Source organism: Tasmannia lanceolata, unplaced genomic scaffold, assembly GCF_043159265.1.
Source record: "Tasmannia lanceolata isolate RefF3 unplaced genomic scaffold, GAP_Taslan_0.1 ptg000018l, whole genome shotgun sequence".
Classification (NCBI taxonomy): Eukaryota; Viridiplantae; Streptophyta; class Magnoliopsida; order Canellales; family Winteraceae; genus Tasmannia; species Tasmannia lanceolata.
In genome coordinates, this window is record NW_027518695.1 from 3,974,435 (window position 1) to 3,995,250 (window position 20,816).

Sequence of the window (20,816 nt, forward strand, 5' to 3'; positions counted from 1 at the left end):
TAGAAACAATAAACAAAAAAGTATGCATAACCACTTACCAAGTAACGAAAAAATGCAAAAGAAAATGTTTTCTAATTATTTTTTGTGTAAAACAAAATATGCATGATGCGGCGGAAAAAAAAGTATATGATACAAAATTTTCTAATGAATTGTTGTGTAAAAAAATAAAAAAAATGCATTACACGGCCACAAAAAGTATATGAAACATAAAAAACGTAATTTAAAAAATATGTAGAAAAAATAAGGGAGGGGGTAGGATTGTAAATATGTGGGTTGAATGGGTGTCTTTGTTAAAAAGCATAAAGGAGGGGTAGTATTGAAAATATGTGGGTTGAATGGGTGCCTTTGTTCAAAAGTATAAGGAGAAGGTAGGATCGAAAATATGTGGGTTGAATGGGTGCCTTTGTTAGAAAAAGTAAAAAAGAGTGAGGTGTAAATCTCACCTATTTTTCAAGAAATTCAAAAAAGCATGGGCTATATATATATATATATATACTAGTGGGACCAACTGTGCGATGCACAGTTTGGAAATAAATTAATATTGAGAAGACATTTAAAGATGATTAAAGAACATAACATAAGAGTGGAGCAAGAATAAAAAAGCATCCAACAAATCCAACAAAGCTATAATTTTGATTGCTGGGATGTGAAATCTATAGAAGCGATAACTTGTTTCCAACATTTGCCTCCCTAGTGAATGACAAAGAGAATTGATTTTTTAATTTTATAATCTAAATGAGTTATTTAGATAAATTATTGCTATGTCATGACATTTTTTTGACCAATCACAGATTTTTAGTGAATAAAGAAGCAAATTATTAAATTAGTAAGTAAATATTTTCTTAACTAATAATCACTGAAATATTTAATATTTTTTTGCAGCAAAAAAAATAGATGTGCATAGGTCCATCGTGCTTTCATTATCAGTGTTTGATTTACGCTAATGAACACGACGACACACAATTTAGTAAGCAAAATAGCTCAAAACTTGGGCCCAATGGGATGGTTTTGGGCAACACACTTGTGATGGCAGTGAAATCTAAATTAAAAAAAAACATAATGGACACAAAGGTGACCCTCTCAACAAAACACATACAGAATACAAAAAAAAAGAAGAAGGAATAAATAATATAACATGGAAATCAGGATTTCTTCATACAGTTATGGAAGATCCACCCACAGTATACACTCAACATGCATCCGGCCTAATGATTTTGCTCCAAATATTTCCGTGTCTCAACCCTAAGGGCCCGTTTGGACACCTCATGCATTTGTATTTTGATTTGGATTTGAGTTTTGGATACAAAACACATCAATCATCTTCATGATCATGTTTTAAGAGAGAGGGAGGGAGTAGGGGAGGTCTCGCTGCTGCCGGAGCAACGTCGAAGAGCAGGCGGTGAAGGAAGTTTCCACAAATATTGATTTCCAAATAATGTTATCAGAATTTTTTGCACTGTTGTAGCGGATTTGGAAATCTAAGGATCTCATCCAGTTCAAAATATCAGCCAAATCCAAATCTTGTGGGTATCCAAACGTGGCTTCTCTAACCTCTTCTGCTCGGAAGAAACCGATAGAGCAAAAAACCAAGTACATCAACCATCCCCAAACCTTGAAATTCGCCAGCTAACTCTATAAATCGAACTCCTGTTCGGCAAAGTAGCAGAATTTGAATTCATGACAGCCTCAACTTCTGACATAGAGAAATTGAGGCTACATCACTCATAAATGCTGGAAAATCTGGGTCATATCCTTCTAGCACGGTGGGAACCTTATAATTCACTCAAGGATCTCTGCAACTTAGTTTCACATCCTTGTGAAGGGCTAAAATAGATGGCCGCTTTGCAAGCGACATGCCACGTGTGAGGGTATGAGGGAGAAGGCTAGGATCCATCGCATCTGTGAGAGGGGTTGGAAAGTTTTATAAGCAATATATATGAAGTTGTGGAATATGAAGAGAGTTAGTTTTGAGATGAGCGATGGAGATTTAAGTTTTAAGCAATTGCGGAGAAGTAAATTCCAATATTTATGTGATTGGGAAGGAATAAGAAACGAATATGTTTCAACAATGAAACGTTTGGAATTTGGAAGAGATTATTTTGGCATTTAAGGAGATGAGAGGAGCAGGAAAAGTCTCGTTATGTTTGTATAGAATAGGAAATATTGGAATGCGGTATGTTTTCAATGATATGGTAACATTTATAATCATCACCAAATTTGTATTATGAGGGATTTATCGTGAAATTATAGATATGATCAATAAGATTAACGCTTTGAAAATAAATTAGAGGAAGTAATCAGCATTTATGGAAGTAAAGATCTTTTGCGATTTTGAGCGTGAAATACCAAAACAAATCAAGTGCCACCTTGGAAATTATATGCCACATAGATTCGAGGGAGGAAGGGGAGGGTTGCCACCTCAGCGGTGAACAGTAAACCCCCCTTCCTCTTTATTATATATATGAGAAAACGGTTCCTACACATATGCGTAGAGAGTTCTCTACACACTAGCTTAAAATACAGTGGGGGCCCACATTGTTTGGGTGATCCAAGCCATCCATTTTAAAGGCCCTCACATAGATAGGGTGTCTACAAAAAATCAGATCCATAGGATCATCCCAACCCTACGATTTGTGGAGGTAAAATGGATGTCTTTAAACCTTCACAAATTAGTCCATTTTTTGCCTCCACAGTTCGAATGGTTAGGATGATCCTATGGATCTGATTTTTTGTGGACACCCTATCTATGTGAGTTATATGAGAAAACGGTTCATACACATATGTGTAGATAAGTTCTCTACACACTAGCTATATATATATATATATATATATATATATATATATATATATATATATATATATATATATATATATATATATATATAGAGGAAAATGATTGTGAGCTTGAAGTATATGAGCTTGAGGGCCCAAACACATGTGGGCCCACATTGTTAGGATGATCCAAAGCATTCATTTGAAAGGCCCTTACATAGATAGGGTGTGTACAAAAAATCAGCTCCATCGGATCATCCTAACCCATCCAAAAGTGGAGGGCAAAATGGACAGACACCGTTTGTCATAAATCTGCCCATTTTTGCCCTCCGCTTTTGGAGGGGTTAGGATGATCTAATGGAGCTGATTTTTGGTACACACCATATTTATGATGGGGCCTTGCAAATGAATGGTTTGGATCACCACAAAAAATGTGAGACCCATGTGTTTGGGCCCTCAAGCTATATATATATATATATATATATATATAGAGAGAGAGAGAGAGAGAGAGAGAAAAGTGTTTCTAAGCACGTGCTCAAAAACACATGTGACCCCATGTGTACCAAAAATTCGCCCTATAAGATCATCCTAACCCAATCAAAGGTGGAGTGGAAAATGGACAAACAATGTGTGTCTATGTTTCTGCCCATTTTTTCCCTCAACATATGGCAAGATTAGGATGGTCCTATAGGGCTGATTTTTGGTACACACCCTATCCATGGAAGGGCCTTTTAAATGAATGCTTTGGATCCCCCAAAAAATGTGGGGCCAGAAGTGTTATCGAGCATGTGCTTAGATAAGCTTATCTAAGCACGTGCTTAGAAATACTTTTCTCATATATATATATACCCCTCATACTCACTTATATGAGGTGACGGCTAGAAACTCATATGGGCCCACATTTTGTGGGTGATCCAAACCATTAATTTGATAGGCCCTGACATAGATAGGGTGTGCCCAAAAAATCCACTCCTTAGGATCATCCCAACCCTTCGAACTATGGAGGTGAAAATCGGCAATTATAAATTTGCCCAAATTTTTCCATTGTTCACCTCCACAGTTCGAAGGGTTGGGATGATCCTATGCAGCTAATTTTTTGGGCACACCCTATCTATGTCAGGGCCTATGAAATGAATGGTTTGGATCACCCAAAAAATGTGTGCCCACCGTGTTTATAGCCGTCACCTCATATAAGCTTATATGAGAGACCGCTCACAAACACCTTCCTGCTCACAAACACCTTCCCATGTACGTGTGTGTGTGTGTATTTAAATATATTAAATCAAGCCTTAACGAGCAGAGCCAAGCTGAGCCTGGCCTAGCTCGGCTTGTTAAGGATTTGAGCCGTGCCCTTACCGAGCCTAGCTCGGCGGGCTTCCGGGCCCGAGCCAAAACTGACACCCTTATGCGAGACTAATAAAAACATTAGATTTAGACTTCATTTTGGATTTAAAATGGTGGTCTGGATCAATTTTAATAAGATATATTTAATTTTTGGCTAAGTTTAGGGCTTAAATGTGCTTCTCAAACTCAATGCTTCTTGGAGCAGTGGTGGAGCCACGATTTATACGTAAGAGAGGGGGGGAGGCTTATACATAAGGGGACAGACTTCAAATTTTAAAGGGGGCTGGGCCCAATTGAGTTGGGTCTATTTAGGAGTTTAGCCCAACTCAACAAGAGCAGCTGGCCCCCTTATGCTACAAGTAGCTCCGCCCCTGTCTGGGAGGAAGATGGAAAGTGGAAAGAGAGGGGAATTACCTCACCGATAGAGGTAACGAAGAACCCTTGAGGCAATAGATCAGAACCGTAATCCATTTTACTGTTGTTTCAGTTATTGCTTCTTTAGTGGTCATCAGCATTTATGCTTCTAGCAATAATCATCTATGGTAGCCAATAGCATTCAAATGGTTATAAAGATTTGAGGCGTTACCGAAGAGAGGATGTTTTGAGAGGAAGGCGAGATTAGGGCAAGAACATGGAACTGATGTTCGTGTAAAGATCTGGATGGTTGTTACCCCACTTGTGTTGGTGAACTGAAAGCTTGACTGAAAGCTTGAGAGCAATGTCGTTTTGAAGGTGACTGATTCCTCGCGCACGGGGGTTGGGGGGTGCAGTGACTTTTCGGATTCATCCTCTTCCCTAGCATTATCTCTAGCCAACTTCATCAAGGACAAGCTCATTTCTACAAATACTCTTGTGTTTATGCGAATGGATGCAGAATCTGAAGGACATCGCCAAAGTGGGAAAGGTTGATAAACTGTTGTCATCACCTCCTGAAATGTGAAAAAATTGAATTGCTGAAAAGGATTGATGATGAACTCAAGTCCTCGAATGAGTCTCCAAAGGAAACAATTCCTCAAGTAAGAAGAAGAAAAACAAAAAAAAATCGGAGAACTTCCTTCAGTAAGACATATACGAAGATGAAAGTGTTTACAACCTCCTTAAAGCTAGCCCACTTGGTCTGGAAGATAGGATCCGGAGGTTGAAGATTACTGTTGGAATGAAAAGCTGTGTTGAGCCTTTACAAAATAGGCAAATTGAAAGTTTCCACAACAGGCAAGTTGAAAACTTCCTTAAACAGGCAGAACAATTCATGGAAGGATAATGAAAAGCTGGAAACATCAACCAATATAGTAAGTCCTGTTGGTCAACGAAATGACAAGACGGGCAGTGGGTAAAATGAAAATTCAAAACAAGGTGCTGAGCTGGAAAACAACCGACCCCTTTACAGCCCAGGAACCCATCAGCACAAGAAAAGGAGTGCAGAAAACTCCATGGAGTGCCCTCTTTGCTCGAAGACATCTCATCCCTCATCCGAGCTAGATTTTATAGCTCCCCTCAATTCAGAAGCGGGCTCAACAGAAATAGAGTTTGAAGGGGAAGATTTTGTGGAGGTAGAAGAAAAGTGGATGTGGTTGGTTACTTCCTAGGAAAGAGACCACACTACATGGCCTTGAGAGATCATTTGGCAAGATTATGGAAGCTAAAAGGTTACTTATAGCTTTTTGGGCTCCAAAGTATTTTCTTCTTATTCAAATTTATGAACTCAGAGGACTATGACCAAGTCCTTGAAGGATATACCAGATACGGAGGAAAACCTCTGATACTCAGAGATGAACCCCTAATATTTTCTGGGAAAAACCATCCTTGTCATCTGTCCCAGTATGGGTTAGATCACTGAGACTCCATTTTAAGTTCTGGACTCACAACGGCTTGAGCAAGAAAGCAAGTAGAATTGGAACCCCACTCCATATGGACGCACAGACTATAGAGGGCACCAAATTGAGTTATGCAAGAATTTGCATTGAAATAGAAGCAGGTAATCCTCTTCCAGATCAGCTTGAGCTGAGAACCCCATCGAAGCTGATTTACCAAAAAGTTTAATATGAGTGGAGACCCCTTCAGCAATGTAAATCATCCAACCATTCAAATAAAAATTGCCCCAAATCCCGCACAACACAAGTAAAATACAAAGAACGGAATGGAGACCTGTTCAGTAGAAAGTAGCTGAGGAGTTCTGCAAGAAGAAATGTCCAACATCAGTTGACCATGGGATATGACAACATGTATTACAGTAACAACTAATATTGAGCCAAGGAGTCCTAAACAAAAGAAAGCCCAAGGAGATTGCCCTTCAAAAGCACTAGTAATTTATAATCCCTATGATGTGTTGGCTGGGGAGGAATCAATTGAAATACAATTACTGGAAGATGAGAGTCATCCAGTGAGTAGTATCTCTGAGATAAAGGCAATATGGTTAGTAACAAAAGTGGGATGAAAACCATCGGAAGCCAAGCCGTTAATCAAGATGTAGAACTTAGCCAATGAAAGTAACTAGTCAACTGGAAGTTGGCGAAGAAGAGCACCCCCGACAAAAGAACACGGATCTCCTCCATCAAAGAAAAACAAAATCCCCAAAGGTTTAGGAGTGGAGGAAAAGCCAGAGAATAATATGATAGACCACCTGGATCACAGTAAACATGGCTCCACCTGAGTTTAGGGACCATGCTCTAGGGATCAAGACATCACGTTCATTTCCTTTTCTCTTGCTTGTTTTGAGTTTGCCTTCAAGGTTATCATGTCCCTAGCTTCTCTTCCCTCTTCCTTAGACATTGTTCTAAGGATTGGGCACTGATCTTGTTCCTGTTGTTGTTTCATCCTTCTTTTCTTTAATATATTGGTAGGGTCTGCCTAATACCAGCTCACCCATCAAAAGAAAAAAACTTAGGGCTTAAATTTAAAAGTGAAGTATTGGAATGGTAAACATCTTTTCTAGGGTATGCTGTTCTCTTTCTAATACTCAAAGCCAGTCTCAAATAATGAGATTTGAATTAAAAACAAAATTTTCAGACGCACCAGTGCAGTACTTGTGGACCGATGGGCCATAGTTCTAGCTGATTGTAGCACTTTTGGTCCGATTAGCCAAACATGAGGAAGATCGACACAAATCTGTACTGATTAGGCCAAATTATGACCAATGACATTCTAGTCGTTTGGCTCTAGTTTTAGGTTTTCTAAATGATTTTTGGGTCCGAAAGGCTAGGGTGTGCTTGAAAAGCACAATTTAAAGTGTGAGTTTTGAAGAAATTAGGTATTTTGAAGGTAAGTGATTTTTGAAATATGTTTTCTCTTTCTAAGTTGCATCTTTTGAGTTTCTAACTTATAGCACATTTCAATCACAGTCATCAACGGGCGGACTGCCAAGAGTTGGTACGAAACAAGTCAAACAACCAATCAATACAAAAAAAAAAAAAAAAACTTAGCTGTTAGAGTTGGTGTTATTTATCATTTATACTTCAACACTCCCCATCACATGTGTCTCCATGTTTTCAGTTGACCATACATACGGCACATGTGGCCCTTCTCTTGGGGTTGGCTGTACACGTGGATTTTTAATATCAAGACCCGGTGTGAGGAAATAGCTTTGATACCTTGTGAAACAACCAATTACTCCAAAAGCTCTAGATGTTGGAGTTGGTGTTATTTAATCATTTATAATTCAGCATATTCTTCTTTAGCAATTTAAAAATGGTAGCCCAAAGTGGAGGCTAATTCTTGACAAATTTATTGATATAAGGGCACGTTTGGCTACCATGAAATTTTTTTCATAATAAATCAGGGGTCTCCAAGTGGAGATGAGGGTGAAGTGGCTAAAAATCAGGAAACAAAAAACAAGAAATTAGCCTCTCCCGTGATGAAAAGCGGCAAATAATCATTAAACAGTAGATTGGATTTGGAGTAGAGTTTTTTGTTTCCTTGTTTTTTTGCTGTTTCTCATCACTGGAGATACTACTTTCCTGTTTTTTGTTTCCTGATTTTTAGCCAATTCACCCTCATCTCCACTCAGAGGAACATGGAAAAATAAAAATAAAAATCCAAAGTGCCCTAAATGTGCCCCGAGAATCATATAATTTCCCCCTTTTGTTTTAGGAAGCGGAAGGTCTTTATGGATATAATCTTAATAGGGATTTGCTAGCATCCATCGCAAAAAGCATTTCGTGGATGGCCTGTGCATGTGAGGGCTGCCACATCATGAATGAAGACAAAATCTGCTGAAAAGTGAGCCTGTGTGGCAGCTCTCACATGCAACATGCCATCCGCGAAATGCGTTCTGCGATGGATGCTAGCAAATCCCATCTTAATATGATTGATTTTTATTCCCCCTGGCTGATTATAAAACTGAGCAGCTTCTCTAATGAAGCATTGAACTTGCGCAACTGGGGGAGTTGAGAAGGTTGAAATTTTCTCAATTGTTCCAGGATGTGTAAGTTTTTCCAAATGGTCCTTTCCTTTTTAGCAACTTGGCCAACACTCCATGTGTGCACCTTGAACCTGCATAATGTGGTAAAACTAGTCATTGCTTTTTGATAGATAGTAATGTCGTTTTCCACACTAAGGGCATGACTTGTAGAAAATTGTTGGACAAAAAGTTTGATCTAAAACTCACGATCAAAAGTAAGATAAGGCAAACCACAATCGCCACATTCGAACAAACATTCGGTTTACACAAAGGCCTACATCCACGAGCGATCCAGAGAAATATTTCACTAAAAATATAGAAAGATTATAATAGATTCCTCATTCTATCAAGCACTGGACTCATTCCCAAACCCTTCTCTTGCAACCCTTTCCCCAAAGAAAAATAAATCTTTCACTTACCTCTCATCCAAGCAAAAAATCCGTCTCCCTCCTTATCCAAAAGCCAAGAGAATCCTTCGGAGAAAACTTCACAAGTCACGTTGTTTTCCTTATTCTCTCCCACAAGGCACAAAACTGTCCTTTTTTTGTTCTTGTGTGCCTTTTCTCTCTTGTATTAATTTTTCAAATAAGTCTTATTTTAGAGATTTCTAATCGCACGAGGAAACCGAAAATAATGACTTTCGGTTTTGTTTAAGGAACCGGATGATGGGAAACAAGGCCACTTCACAACAACTCTGTTAACGAAGGTGAACAAGGGGCCAATGAATGGTGTCTTTTCTCTCTCCCCGCCCTACAAATCAATACATGAATGAGAGCATCTCTTGATGAGCATTATCACGAATAAAATACGAATAAGATAGTAATAGGAACAACTTAATCTTCGAAAACTGCGGATATCGAAATCTTGGGGATGGGCTTCGATTTCAATATCCTATCGAGGAATAAGAGCTTGGGACGCCATCAATCTTTCCCACTCTCGCTCTCACAAACATCAATTTTTTTCCCATTTTCTTGGTTAAATTTTGATTGCCTTAAACTGACATGTTCAGTTTCAAGTATAGAATATGAAGAGTCTATACCAAAATGTTTGAATTGTGACAATTATGCTTGCAAATAAGACTTCAACATGCTTTTCTCATTCTATGTCGCAGAAAGGGAGCTCAGTTTCCTGTAATTTGAACTTTGGATTGGAGGAATATCTTTGTAATTGATCATTCTTAAGGGGAAATGGACAACACAAAGGAATTGGAGTGGCTGGAAGCACAAAAGGTTGTTATTAACACTGATCTTGTCGCTGCAGCCAAATGGCAGCTACATTTTCTTGCTGCCATTGGTAGGCATCGATGTCTCTTCCAGCCCAAAAGGTTGTTCTTAACACTGATCTTGTCGCTGCAGCCAAATGGCAGCTACATTTTCTTGCTGCCATTGATAGGCATCGATGTCTCTACAATGGTCCCATCTTGTACAGAGCAATTTATACGTATCCAGCTTAATGGGTACACGCCCATCTTTTTTCACTGATAACATCTATTTCTCATCCGCAAAATAAATGAAGGAAAATGGTTCATTTTCCCATTTGCCGGAGCAGTTGAATTTTTTGAAATTCTGGATAGTTCAATCCTTTTCTAAGCAATGGGACATTCTCAATATCGTCCTTCGGTAATACATGACAAGAAGACATCCTATGAACTGAAGTAGAGGTTCAAGAGTACTCAGTAGTACATGTTAGTGGGATTCAGTTATAGTTCTGGTGAACTTTCTTTTGAACTTCAAGAGACATTTCGAATTTTCATTGAGGGGAAGTCCTGGGCTCAAGTATTCATGCATGACATCAAGGTTCATTTTGTTCCTTGTATTACAAGGAAAAGAAAGAAAACAAGGTGTATTCTATCATTCTCTTCTGGGGGATTAGTTATAGTTGAAAGAGAGAGAATCATCCTTTGAAGTCTCTCCAAGTGAAAAGATTTGGAATGCAAGACAACAGCACACCAGTGGGGGACCTTTATCTGCTAAAACTGGAATGGTACGAATTGAACTGCGGACAGCAGATTAAGAGAATAAAACAGAACACCAATGATTATAGATAACGAAAAATCAATGTCTTTTTATTTGATTACTGCAATGCATTTCATGATTAGAAAACGAATGGTTGACCAATTGAGCTGAATGTGGTAGAGAGTTTTTCATTAATCAATGTTAGCTAATATTTGGACTTCATAATTCAAGAAGCACATCAGATGTAAAATAAACAGGAACATGAAGCCTTAGTCGCCACAAGTGAAAATCAGTAAAGAGAACTTCTAAGAACTAGTCATTGCTTGCAGTACATCCCAATTTTTATGGCCAATGGAACTGGGTTCAGCATTATATTCAAGACGGCACTCTGGTGAGAAGTTCCTAGTAAATGATGGTCCTATTGGTACAGCATATTCAACCAGGGTTGAAGCAGAAGCTCTGGTATTCTTTTATGGATCAAGTTTTTGATGATGGGGGCCTAAGCAATGTTACCTGGAACGCGGTCCGTTCCGGTGCATGGTACGGAAACGGGTACGATGGTAGCCCGGTACGCGATACGATAGGGTGTATATATATAGAGGAAACAGTTTGTGTGCAGCTGCACAGAGGCGGGGGCCACATTTTTTGGGGGATCCAAAGCATTCATTTGGAAGGCCCTTCCATGGATAGGGTGTGCACAAAAAATCAGCCCTATAGGATCATCCTAACCCAATCAAAGTTGGAGGGGAAAATGGATAGACGTTGTTTTTGCCCATTTTTTCCCTCCACAAATGGCAGGGTTAGGATGATCCTAAAGGGCTGATTTTTCATACACACCCTATCCATGGAAGGGCCTTCTAAATGAATGCTTTGGATCCCCCAAAAAATGTGGCCCCCCCATGGTTTGTGCAGCCACGCACAGATAGCTTATCTGTGCAGCTGCACACAAACCATTTCCTCATATATATAGGAGAAGAGAAAAGAAGAGAATTTTTGGAAAATTCTATGAGAATTACACATCATTTTTTTTGACTTTTTTAACAAATGCACCCATTCAACTCACATATTTTCAATCCTACCCCCTCCTTTATGCTTTTTAACAAATGCACCCATTAAAGCCACATAATTTCAATCTTATCCCCCTCCTTTATGGTTTTTTAATAAAAAATCTATAGGGTGATCTTAACCGTCCGATTTAAGAGGAATTATGGAAACCTCTATAGATTGGACGGCTAGGATTAGCCTATGGAAATGATTTTTGGAGCACAACCTATTTATGTTGTGTTCCATCACATGGACGGTTTGGATCAACCTATGACGTGGTCCGTACAGTTCTTTGTCGGCCCGTGCATCGCACGGGATTTTTTACTAGTGTGTGTGTGTGTGTGTGTGTATATATATATATATATATATATATATATATATGAGAAAACGGTTCCTACACGTGTAGATAAGTTATCTACACACTAGCTTAAAATACAGTGGGGGCCTCATTATTTGGGTGATCCAAACCATTCATTTTTAAGGCCCTCACATAGATAGGGTGTCCATAAAAAATCAGATCCATAGGATCATCCTAACCATTCGAACTGTGGAGGCAAAAAATGGACTAATTTGTGAAGGTTTAAAGACATCCATTATACCTCCACAAATTGTAGGGTTGGGATGATCCTATGGATCTGATTTTTTGTAGACACCCTATCTATGTGAGGGCCTTTAAAATGAATGGTTTGGATCACCCAAACAATGTGGGCCCCCACTGTATTTTAAGCTAGTGTGTGGAGAACTCTCTACACATATGTGTAGGAACCGTTTTCTCTCTCTCTCTCTCTCTCTCTCTCTCTCTATATATATATATATATATATATATATATATATATATATATATATATATATATATGTGAGGAATATGATTGTGAGCTTGAAGCTCATATAGCTTATATGAGCTTGAGGGCCCAAACACATGGGTCCCACATTTTTTGTGGTGATCCAAACCATTCATTTACATGAATCCATCATAGATAGGGTGTGTACAAAAAATCAGCTCCATTGGATCATCCTAACCCCTCCAAAAGCGGAGGGAAAAATTGGCAAATTTGTGGCAAACGGTGTCTGTCCATTTTGCCCTCCACTTTTGGATGGGTTAGGATGATCCTATGGAGCTGATTTTTTGTACACATCCTATCTATGTAAGGGCCTTTCAAATGAATGCTTTGGATCATCCTAACAATGTGGGGCCACATGTATTTGGGCCCTCAAGCTCACATAAGCTATATGAGCTTCAAGCTCACAATCATATTCCTCTATATATATATATATATATATATATATACATATGAGAAAAGTGTAGCTACACATACATGTAGCTAACTTAGCTACACCGACGCCTTAGAATACAGTGGACCCCACATTGTTTCGGTGTTGTAAACCATTCATTTGACGGGCCCTCACATAGATAGGGTGTGCCCAAAAAATCAGCTCCATAGGATCATTCCAACCCTACGATTTGTTGAGGCAAAAATGGACGTGTAAAAACCTTCACAAATCTGTCCATTTTTGCCTCCACAGTTTGAACGGTTGGGATGATCCAATGGAGCTGATTTTTTGGGCACACCCTATCAATTTGAGGGCGTATCAAATGAATGGTTTGGATCACCCAAACAATGTGGGCCCACTATATTTTAAGCCGTCGGTGTAGCTAAGTTAGCTACACGTATGTGTAGCTTCACTTAACTCTATATATATATATATATATATATATATATATATATATATATATATATATATATATATATATATATATGAGGAAAGTGTTGGTGAGCTTAAGCTCACCAAACTTATGGTGAGCTTAAGCGCCCCAATCACATGGGTCCCACATTTTCTGTGGTGATCCAAACCATTCATTTGCAAGGCCCTATCATAGATAGGGCGTGTACCAAAAATCAGCTCCATAGGATCATCCTAACCCCTCCATTTGTGGAGGACAAAAATGGGCAGATTTGTGGACAAATAATGTCTGTCCATTTTGACTTCCACAAATGGATGGGTTAGGATGATCCTATGGAGCTGATTTTTGGTACACACCCCATCTATGTAAGGGCCTTTCAAATGAATGCTTTGGATCATCCTAACAAAGTAGGCCCCAATGTGATTGGGCGCTTAAGCTTACCATAAGTTTGGTGAGCTTAAGCTCACCAACACTTTACTCTCTCTCTCTCTCTCTCTCTCTCTCTCTATATATATATATATATATATATATATATATATATATATATATATATTTTACAAGAATGTCATTCCATTGTACACATACATTTAATACACAAAATATAGAAAACCTCGTGTATGTCATACATATTTTTTCAAAAAGAAAGCTCCCGTTGGAATATATGAATATCCGTCCATAGTCCATACTACATCCATTTAATAAAAAAAACCTCATGTATGCCTTACATATTATTTTTCAAAAATAAAGCTCTAGCTCCAATTCAACCCAAAATATATAAAATTTGTAGCTCTCTCTCCATCTCTCTCTTAGTCTATATGCATCTCTTTCTTTCTCTCCCGCGGGTCGCCGCGGTTCATCATTTTTTGTGATCCGGGTCGCTAGTGAACCACGTTTGGGATCGTGCAACCCCGGATCGCGGATCGGAAGGCGGATGGCGAATCCGGTAACTATGGGCCTAAGCCCGTAGCTCAATTCGAAGGCTTGAGGTCGTGAGCTTGAGGTCTCAAGGTTCAATCCCACCTCGCCTATTAAAAAACATAAAAGAAATTGCTGATGAGAGGGGGATCCCCTCAATGCCATCCACTAGGATTTTCATGCATCTGATCCTCATTGAGAGACACGTGTATGCTATAAAGAATTCAACATGTTATTGTTCCTTTCTCAGAAACCCAGAGGAAGCAAACGCCCGGGCTTGCTTATAGTGGGGTTAGGCTCTTCCATTCTAATATTTTGGAGTTTATCAGATCAAAGCCCATGTTTCAAAATTTTGCTCCTTTTCAGAAACCTATTTCCTAATTAACAGAGAAGACGATTACTGGAAATGCCTATGATTCTACCATAAACAGAACCAGTTGTTAGCCTGGCATGAAGTAGCAAATTAACGAGAGATTTAAGTGAAATCCGATTCGAGCTTCTAGCACGCAGAACCAGTTGTTACCTTGGCATTATATAGCCTGAAAGAGTTTTAAATAATTCTTCCCTATCATTTACTAAATCTCTTTACCTAGAATGACTCATACATCACTTGACCAAACTTTTGATCATTGACCTCTCCTCCTTAATTGGAGGGTTAATTTTAAAGGATATTTGTATCATATCATATAATATATATGTAAAACAGAATCCTGGACGCTGCCGGTCCGCCACGTGGCATCCTTTTTTTTTTTTTTCCTTCTGCATTCAATTTTTTCCCTCACCCTCTATTAAACTATTAAAAAACCCTATAAATCCTACTAAAATCTCTCTCTATTATCTTCTAAACTTTCTCCTTCTGTCCCCCTAATTAGATTCCCTTTTGATTTTGAAAAGTCCCGTCGACGAGCAATTGAGCTTATAGCTAGCGTTCGTTCTGAGCCAGGATCAAACTCTTCTTTTGAGTATGATTGGGCCCTGCAGTGGTAGAACCTGGTGAACCGGGCGTACTAATATCTCCACCATTAAACTATTAAAAAACCCTTTAAATCCTACTAAAATCTTTCTCTATTATCTTCTAAACTTTAGAATATCTCCACCATTAAACTATTAAAAAACCCTATAAATCCTCCTAAAATCTCTCCATTATCTTCTAAACTTTAGAATACACCGAACGAAAATCTCTCTCAAAACTTTTTGCTACCGAATTATTAGCAGTTTCCTAATAACAACAAATAAAATTTCCTAACTCATTCGAAGTTGCAATTTAAAAAGAAAACTAATTAGAAGTTCCTGTGCAACGCACGGGTCTCCAACTAGTTATAGTATGATAGTTAACATGTAATTACAGTATTTGTATCAATGTTCTTTACTTGTGTCTTTGATAAACATTGGAAGGGCATCTGATTAATATTATCCAAGTCTTATATTAGGATGCATTCTTACCTTGATTAGAGCATTTAACAGCATTCATGTGAAATATCTTCAATCAAAGTTCTATGGTAATAGTGTATGAAATATCTTCAATCAAAATTCTATAATAATAGTGTCAATAGTCTGAGCTTCAGCACCGTATTTCTAGTAATGAATCTAAAATTATAAATACATACACCATAATCTAAAATTCTAAATGATTACATTTCAGTCACATATTTCCAGAAAGACACACGAAACCTAAATATATTGAGCAAAAACATTCACAACTTTAATGGATTATTCCTTTGCAGCCAAAAGATTATTGCATAAACCTTTATCAAAGGTAGCATCTTGTCAGCATGGCACCATTAAATGCAGAAGCACATAGAGTGGAGAAATCTAAACCACTGCTCAGAGCAAGTGGCGGGCATACGGATAAAGGACAATTAATTTGTCACGAACTCCACTCGTCCAGAAAGCAAGAATCATCTGGAATTGGAGACATAAATTAGAAGGGGACAGATTTCCGCACTAACATATTTTAATAATGGCACTACTCTTCATCTTACAATTTTTAACTGGCTGTCCAAGTTTATTACAATTCCCAAAAAGCTCTCAGCAGCAAATAAAAAAAAGTGCAGAACAAGGTGATTAGTTCTATTATCAAAACACAGCAGTGTGGAAAACAGTCCCAAACAAGAAAACAAATCCATGGAAGTGGTAGGACAATAAGCATCACACACACTTGGAAGTTGGAATATGACGGAAGCTAAAACAGAAATGAGGAAAAAGAATGTAGAAAGAAAACAATAATGTGATATAAAACAAATATGGTGGTGAATAATGAAATTGCGTAGTTTGGAAAAGATTGAAAGTTCAAAATAAAACAGCACAATCTCTTACAATATGAACAGATTCAAAGAAGAATGTATAACGCTTAAACTTAGACGATGTTTCCTGAATATTACACCATAATATAGGCCGGTAGCTGAAATACTCCAAACCACAATAATATTGTTGAACTTAAGACTCTAGCATGTAAAAGGAAATTGTCTACTGTTGAATATGAGCTGAGCCAAATTACAAAACTGGCTGCAGTCCCATAATCTCAGATGCACATCAGAACAATTGGCCTTCCTTGCTATATCAAAAATGTATCTGTAATTTGTATACAAATTATATGCCACAGGTTAATTACTCATCACAATGAACCAGTTGTGAGGTAAATGAATTCCTACACTGCAACACAAATGCGATGATAAAAACCAATCATCGGATTGCAAAGATCCCTTCAGGCAGACCAACATGGCTCCAAACTCCTCTACAAGTCAAAGATTTCCGTAACTGAAGGAGAAGCATGCTGTGAGTTTCATAACAAGCAAATAATGAAATAAACTTGCCTATCTACTCAGGGGTTCAAGCTGAACTTCCATTCTTTCGGACGGATGTGACTCCCGTTCAGTAAATATTCTGTTAGAGGACAGAAGATCAACAGAGTCATCTTCCTCACTGTTCCCCAATACCCAACTGCCATTTCCCAAGCTTATATCCCTTCTTCTTCGCTTTGCTTCCCAGTACTCCAGGTATAGTACTAGCAATGCACCGGCCAAAAACCAAATTATCAAAGCCCAGTTAAGCCCTTGGACATTTTCACCACCATATCTATCTCCTAAGTGTTTCATCCCACTAATAAGTGCTGCAATCCCAACTACAATGGCACATCTACCAACGATAACATGCAAATACTCCCAAAGGACCCTGCTCGAAGAAATACCCTCCCCATTAGCTGGTTTTTTAGGCCGTAAATATGCATTAACTGGCTGCATACATGCCAAAAGTATGGCGGTTACACCAAACTTAACATGTGTGGAGCTAATAAAGAAACCCCTAAGCTCAGCAGCAGCGAAGAGAACACCAAGAAGGACAATAGCTATTCCCGAATACTGTAAGTACACATGAAGCTGGTACCAACCATCACCTTTCACGTGTTTTAAGTACCTTGCCGCTAATATTCCACCAGGAAGAAGAATACCCCATGCCACGAACATCATAAACCCATGAACAGCTAGAACTGGTCGTAGATCTTGCTCTGCCTCTGCCGACCCGCGCATAAGAAGCACCCGGACAGGCCTACTGCTTGTAACAGAATGCATATTTCTCTCGCTTAGATGGTCCTCAGACCACCGAGCACCCATGGCCCAAATAACTCTAAGAGGAGTCGTCGGGTCAATAATATTTTTACATTCCGCCCTTCCACTACATGAAGGTGCCAAGGGCCGGGAAAACTCAAACGTGATGATCCCACTTTCTGATCTGCATCTTACATTTGTCAAATTCTCAGCTGACGGATGCACGCTCAGTGCATCCTTCCCATCTATCCAGTATGTACTCACATGGCCTTTGCCACTATCGTCAATCCAACCAACATAAGCAAAGCTATTAACCATGCCACTACCAAACCCAATTGCAAGGTAACCACTTTTTTTCTCACCTCGAGCCGCAACAGATATTGAATCACCCAACAATGTCCAGAAAAATGTAACTTGCTGATCATCCAGAACAACACTGTTGTTGTACATATCTGAAAGACCTCCATCAACCACCTGAACTTTCCAACCCATTTTCTGCTCATAGAATGACTGGTAATAAACTTGATCTGGAGTATTCCGGTCAGGCAACCAAACTAATTCTGTTGGACTGGCAGGAACTCCTTCAGATTCTGGTCCACCAGCATAGATAGTCTCTGACATATTTCTAGAAGTTGCATTTCCACCAATTGGGTCAGAAGTAATGTAAAGAGCAACATCATGTCCAGCTTGAATTGAAAATGTCACCGGCACGCCTCTTTCTACTTTCAACACTGGAGCCTCTTTCTTGTTAATGTAAAGAACTTTCAAAGGGTTCGGAGGATTCGGATAGTGCAAGGCTGGTTCAGCCACTACAACCAGCGGTGTCTTTCCATCTGCAAAAATAAGATCTTGGTCTTCCTTATCTTTCGCCTCTAGCGGCCCTAAGCATTCATTTACACCCTCCGAGACATTAAGACTCAGATGCCCATAAGTCACAAGACGTGGACCCCCATGATTTTGAGGAAGGTAATAAGGACGGAGCGTGTCGGGTGGCCTTATCAATCCTAAAGCCCATACCACAGTCATGCTATCAGTTTTACTCACAGGTATGTCGTACTTCTTGTCGATGGATTCTAGAGGCCGCTGATAACGGATAAATGACACCCCATCCCGCCTGTGACCATAAACCAACCTAGTGTTATTCACAGCGACAGGATCAGACCTTTCATAGATGGTATCAGGACAAACACCTTGGCCCGTCCCGTCCTTGTTCAGCAAGCACTCACTATACTTGGTAATGAAGTAGTCTTCGGCGAAAGGCATGCCATTTTCTGTGAACCCAGCGACGGCAACATCGGCATGGAGCATGAATGAGGACGAAGACCCAGGATTGGCCCATCCAAAGGCCATATAATACTGAGAAGCAACAGCTGCCTCAAGCGCAATGTCAATTGAATCATGGTTTAATGTCCATCTGAGACGGAACTCGGTTGAGAGCTTTCTACAGTTATCAAGCATTGTGGGCTGTTTATAAACCCGCCTTTTCTCTCTATCAACAACATCTCCACTAGATGGGAATGGAGATGGGAACGGTGCTAAATCAGGGCTAACAGCGGGCGACATACCAGAGATCGCCTCTGAATTGTTGACCGCATTTCTAAGAACAACATGACCGAAATCTGAAGCAGTCTTTTCGTCCCAAACCGCCACGACTCCTATCTGATCCCACGTATGATTTTTCAGACGCACAACAAAACTCTCGTTCCTATAAGTTCTATTCAACCTCTGGTCCGAGATCGAGAACCCCCGAGTCAGATTCTCAAAATCATCATCTAGGGCACCCCACCATCGGACGTCCTGTCCCTCAATCATATCGAATTCGCTAACCCTAAAAGAACAATCGTCGATTAACCGAATCACACCTCTCAATTGGTGCTGAAGCATGACGAAATCCGATTCGAAATCCACAAAATCACTGCTCTTGGAGCAGTTTCGATCCGAACTCAGATCGCAAGACACGAAAAAAGAATGAAAAACGATGAGGAGATAGAAGAAGAACCACATACCTGACTGATTTACCATGGAAAAGGCAATCGAAAGGCAGATCTAACGATTTACTGAGAATAACTCTTAAAAAATTGTTTCTTTCAAGATTCAAATGAGGACCATACGTGACTGACCGGCCATGGAAAAGGAAATCGAAAGGCAGATCTATCGATTTACAGAGAATAACTCGAAGAAAAATGGTTTCTTTCAAGATTCAAAAGAGAAAATAGAGGGATTAGGGTAAGAGAGAGATGAAGGAGAATACCTGGATCGGATGGGAGCTAGGGTTTTGGAGGAATCGCGTTGGGTCGTATGGAGAGAGTGGAGGGAGGAGTTGACGAGAGAAGGAAGGAATGGAGTACTGTCGTTTTGTCGTGAGTGAGTGTCGTTTGGGTGCGCACCGCGAACGAAAGTGCGTTTGGCACAATGGTTTTCGATTTGCGCAACAAGAGTGGTTTCGGTTGGTCAATGATTTCAGATCCGTGAAGAAGATTCTACCTTAATGTGTCGGGCTGGTCCAACTATGTAGCTGAGCTAATCACTACTTAACACGTGGCAGGGGACCCCATGATCTGGACCGTTCATCGGGTGCAAAGAAGTGAAAGGGCAGTGACAGTGCTCCTCACTATGGATTCCCCAAGCCTAAGCCTTAAAATTTTCATTTCGCAAAACAAATCATATAAAATGCAGGGGTGCAACTCGGGTCGGGTCCAGGCCAACCCAAGAAAGCATTCTCTCAACCCTAATCCGACCCCACCTGAGGCTCGGGTTGAGGATGGTTAACCCTAACCCAATCAGCCTCCAAATCGGGTAGGGTTTGGTTCTGGCTCATCTAGGGCAAAATAGAAAAATACAAGAAAGAAAAACATAATCATGAGTCATGATAAACCTAGAGGACGGAGGTTGGCTTCTGGTCACGTCGGGTTGCCAAGACCTCAGCCCTAACCCAACCCAAGCCAAGATCTGGTTGAACCTGTTGGGTTTAGGTTGAGCCCGACCCAAGTTGCACTCGTAATAAAACGAAGTGTTTGATAAGTGGAGGAGTGCCATTACTAAAGCCATGAAGTGTGAATATCATTTTTGACTACTCCCATTAATTGAACGATCACTCTAGGCCCACTACATCCTGGAACAAAAGCGGGTCTGACCCATAATTTGGTAGTGGCTAATCTACCAAT

General features: G+C 39.6%; 1 protein-coding gene across 1 annotated transcript; it reads right to left on the reverse strand.

The window, feature by feature from the left end:
- Positions 1 to 16,438: 16,438 nt before the first annotated feature.
- Positions 16,439 to 19,910, reverse strand: LOC143851097 (DOMON domain-containing protein / dopamine beta-monooxygenase N-terminal domain-containing protein). The gene has a single exon (XM_077360425.1). The coding sequence runs from the start codon at positions 19,672 to 19,674 to the stop codon at positions 16,924 to 16,926; it is 2,751 nt and encodes a 916-aa protein (XP_077216540.1). The 5' UTR covers positions 19,675 to 19,910; the 3' UTR covers positions 16,439 to 16,923.
- Positions 19,911 to 20,816: the final 906 nt, after the last annotated feature.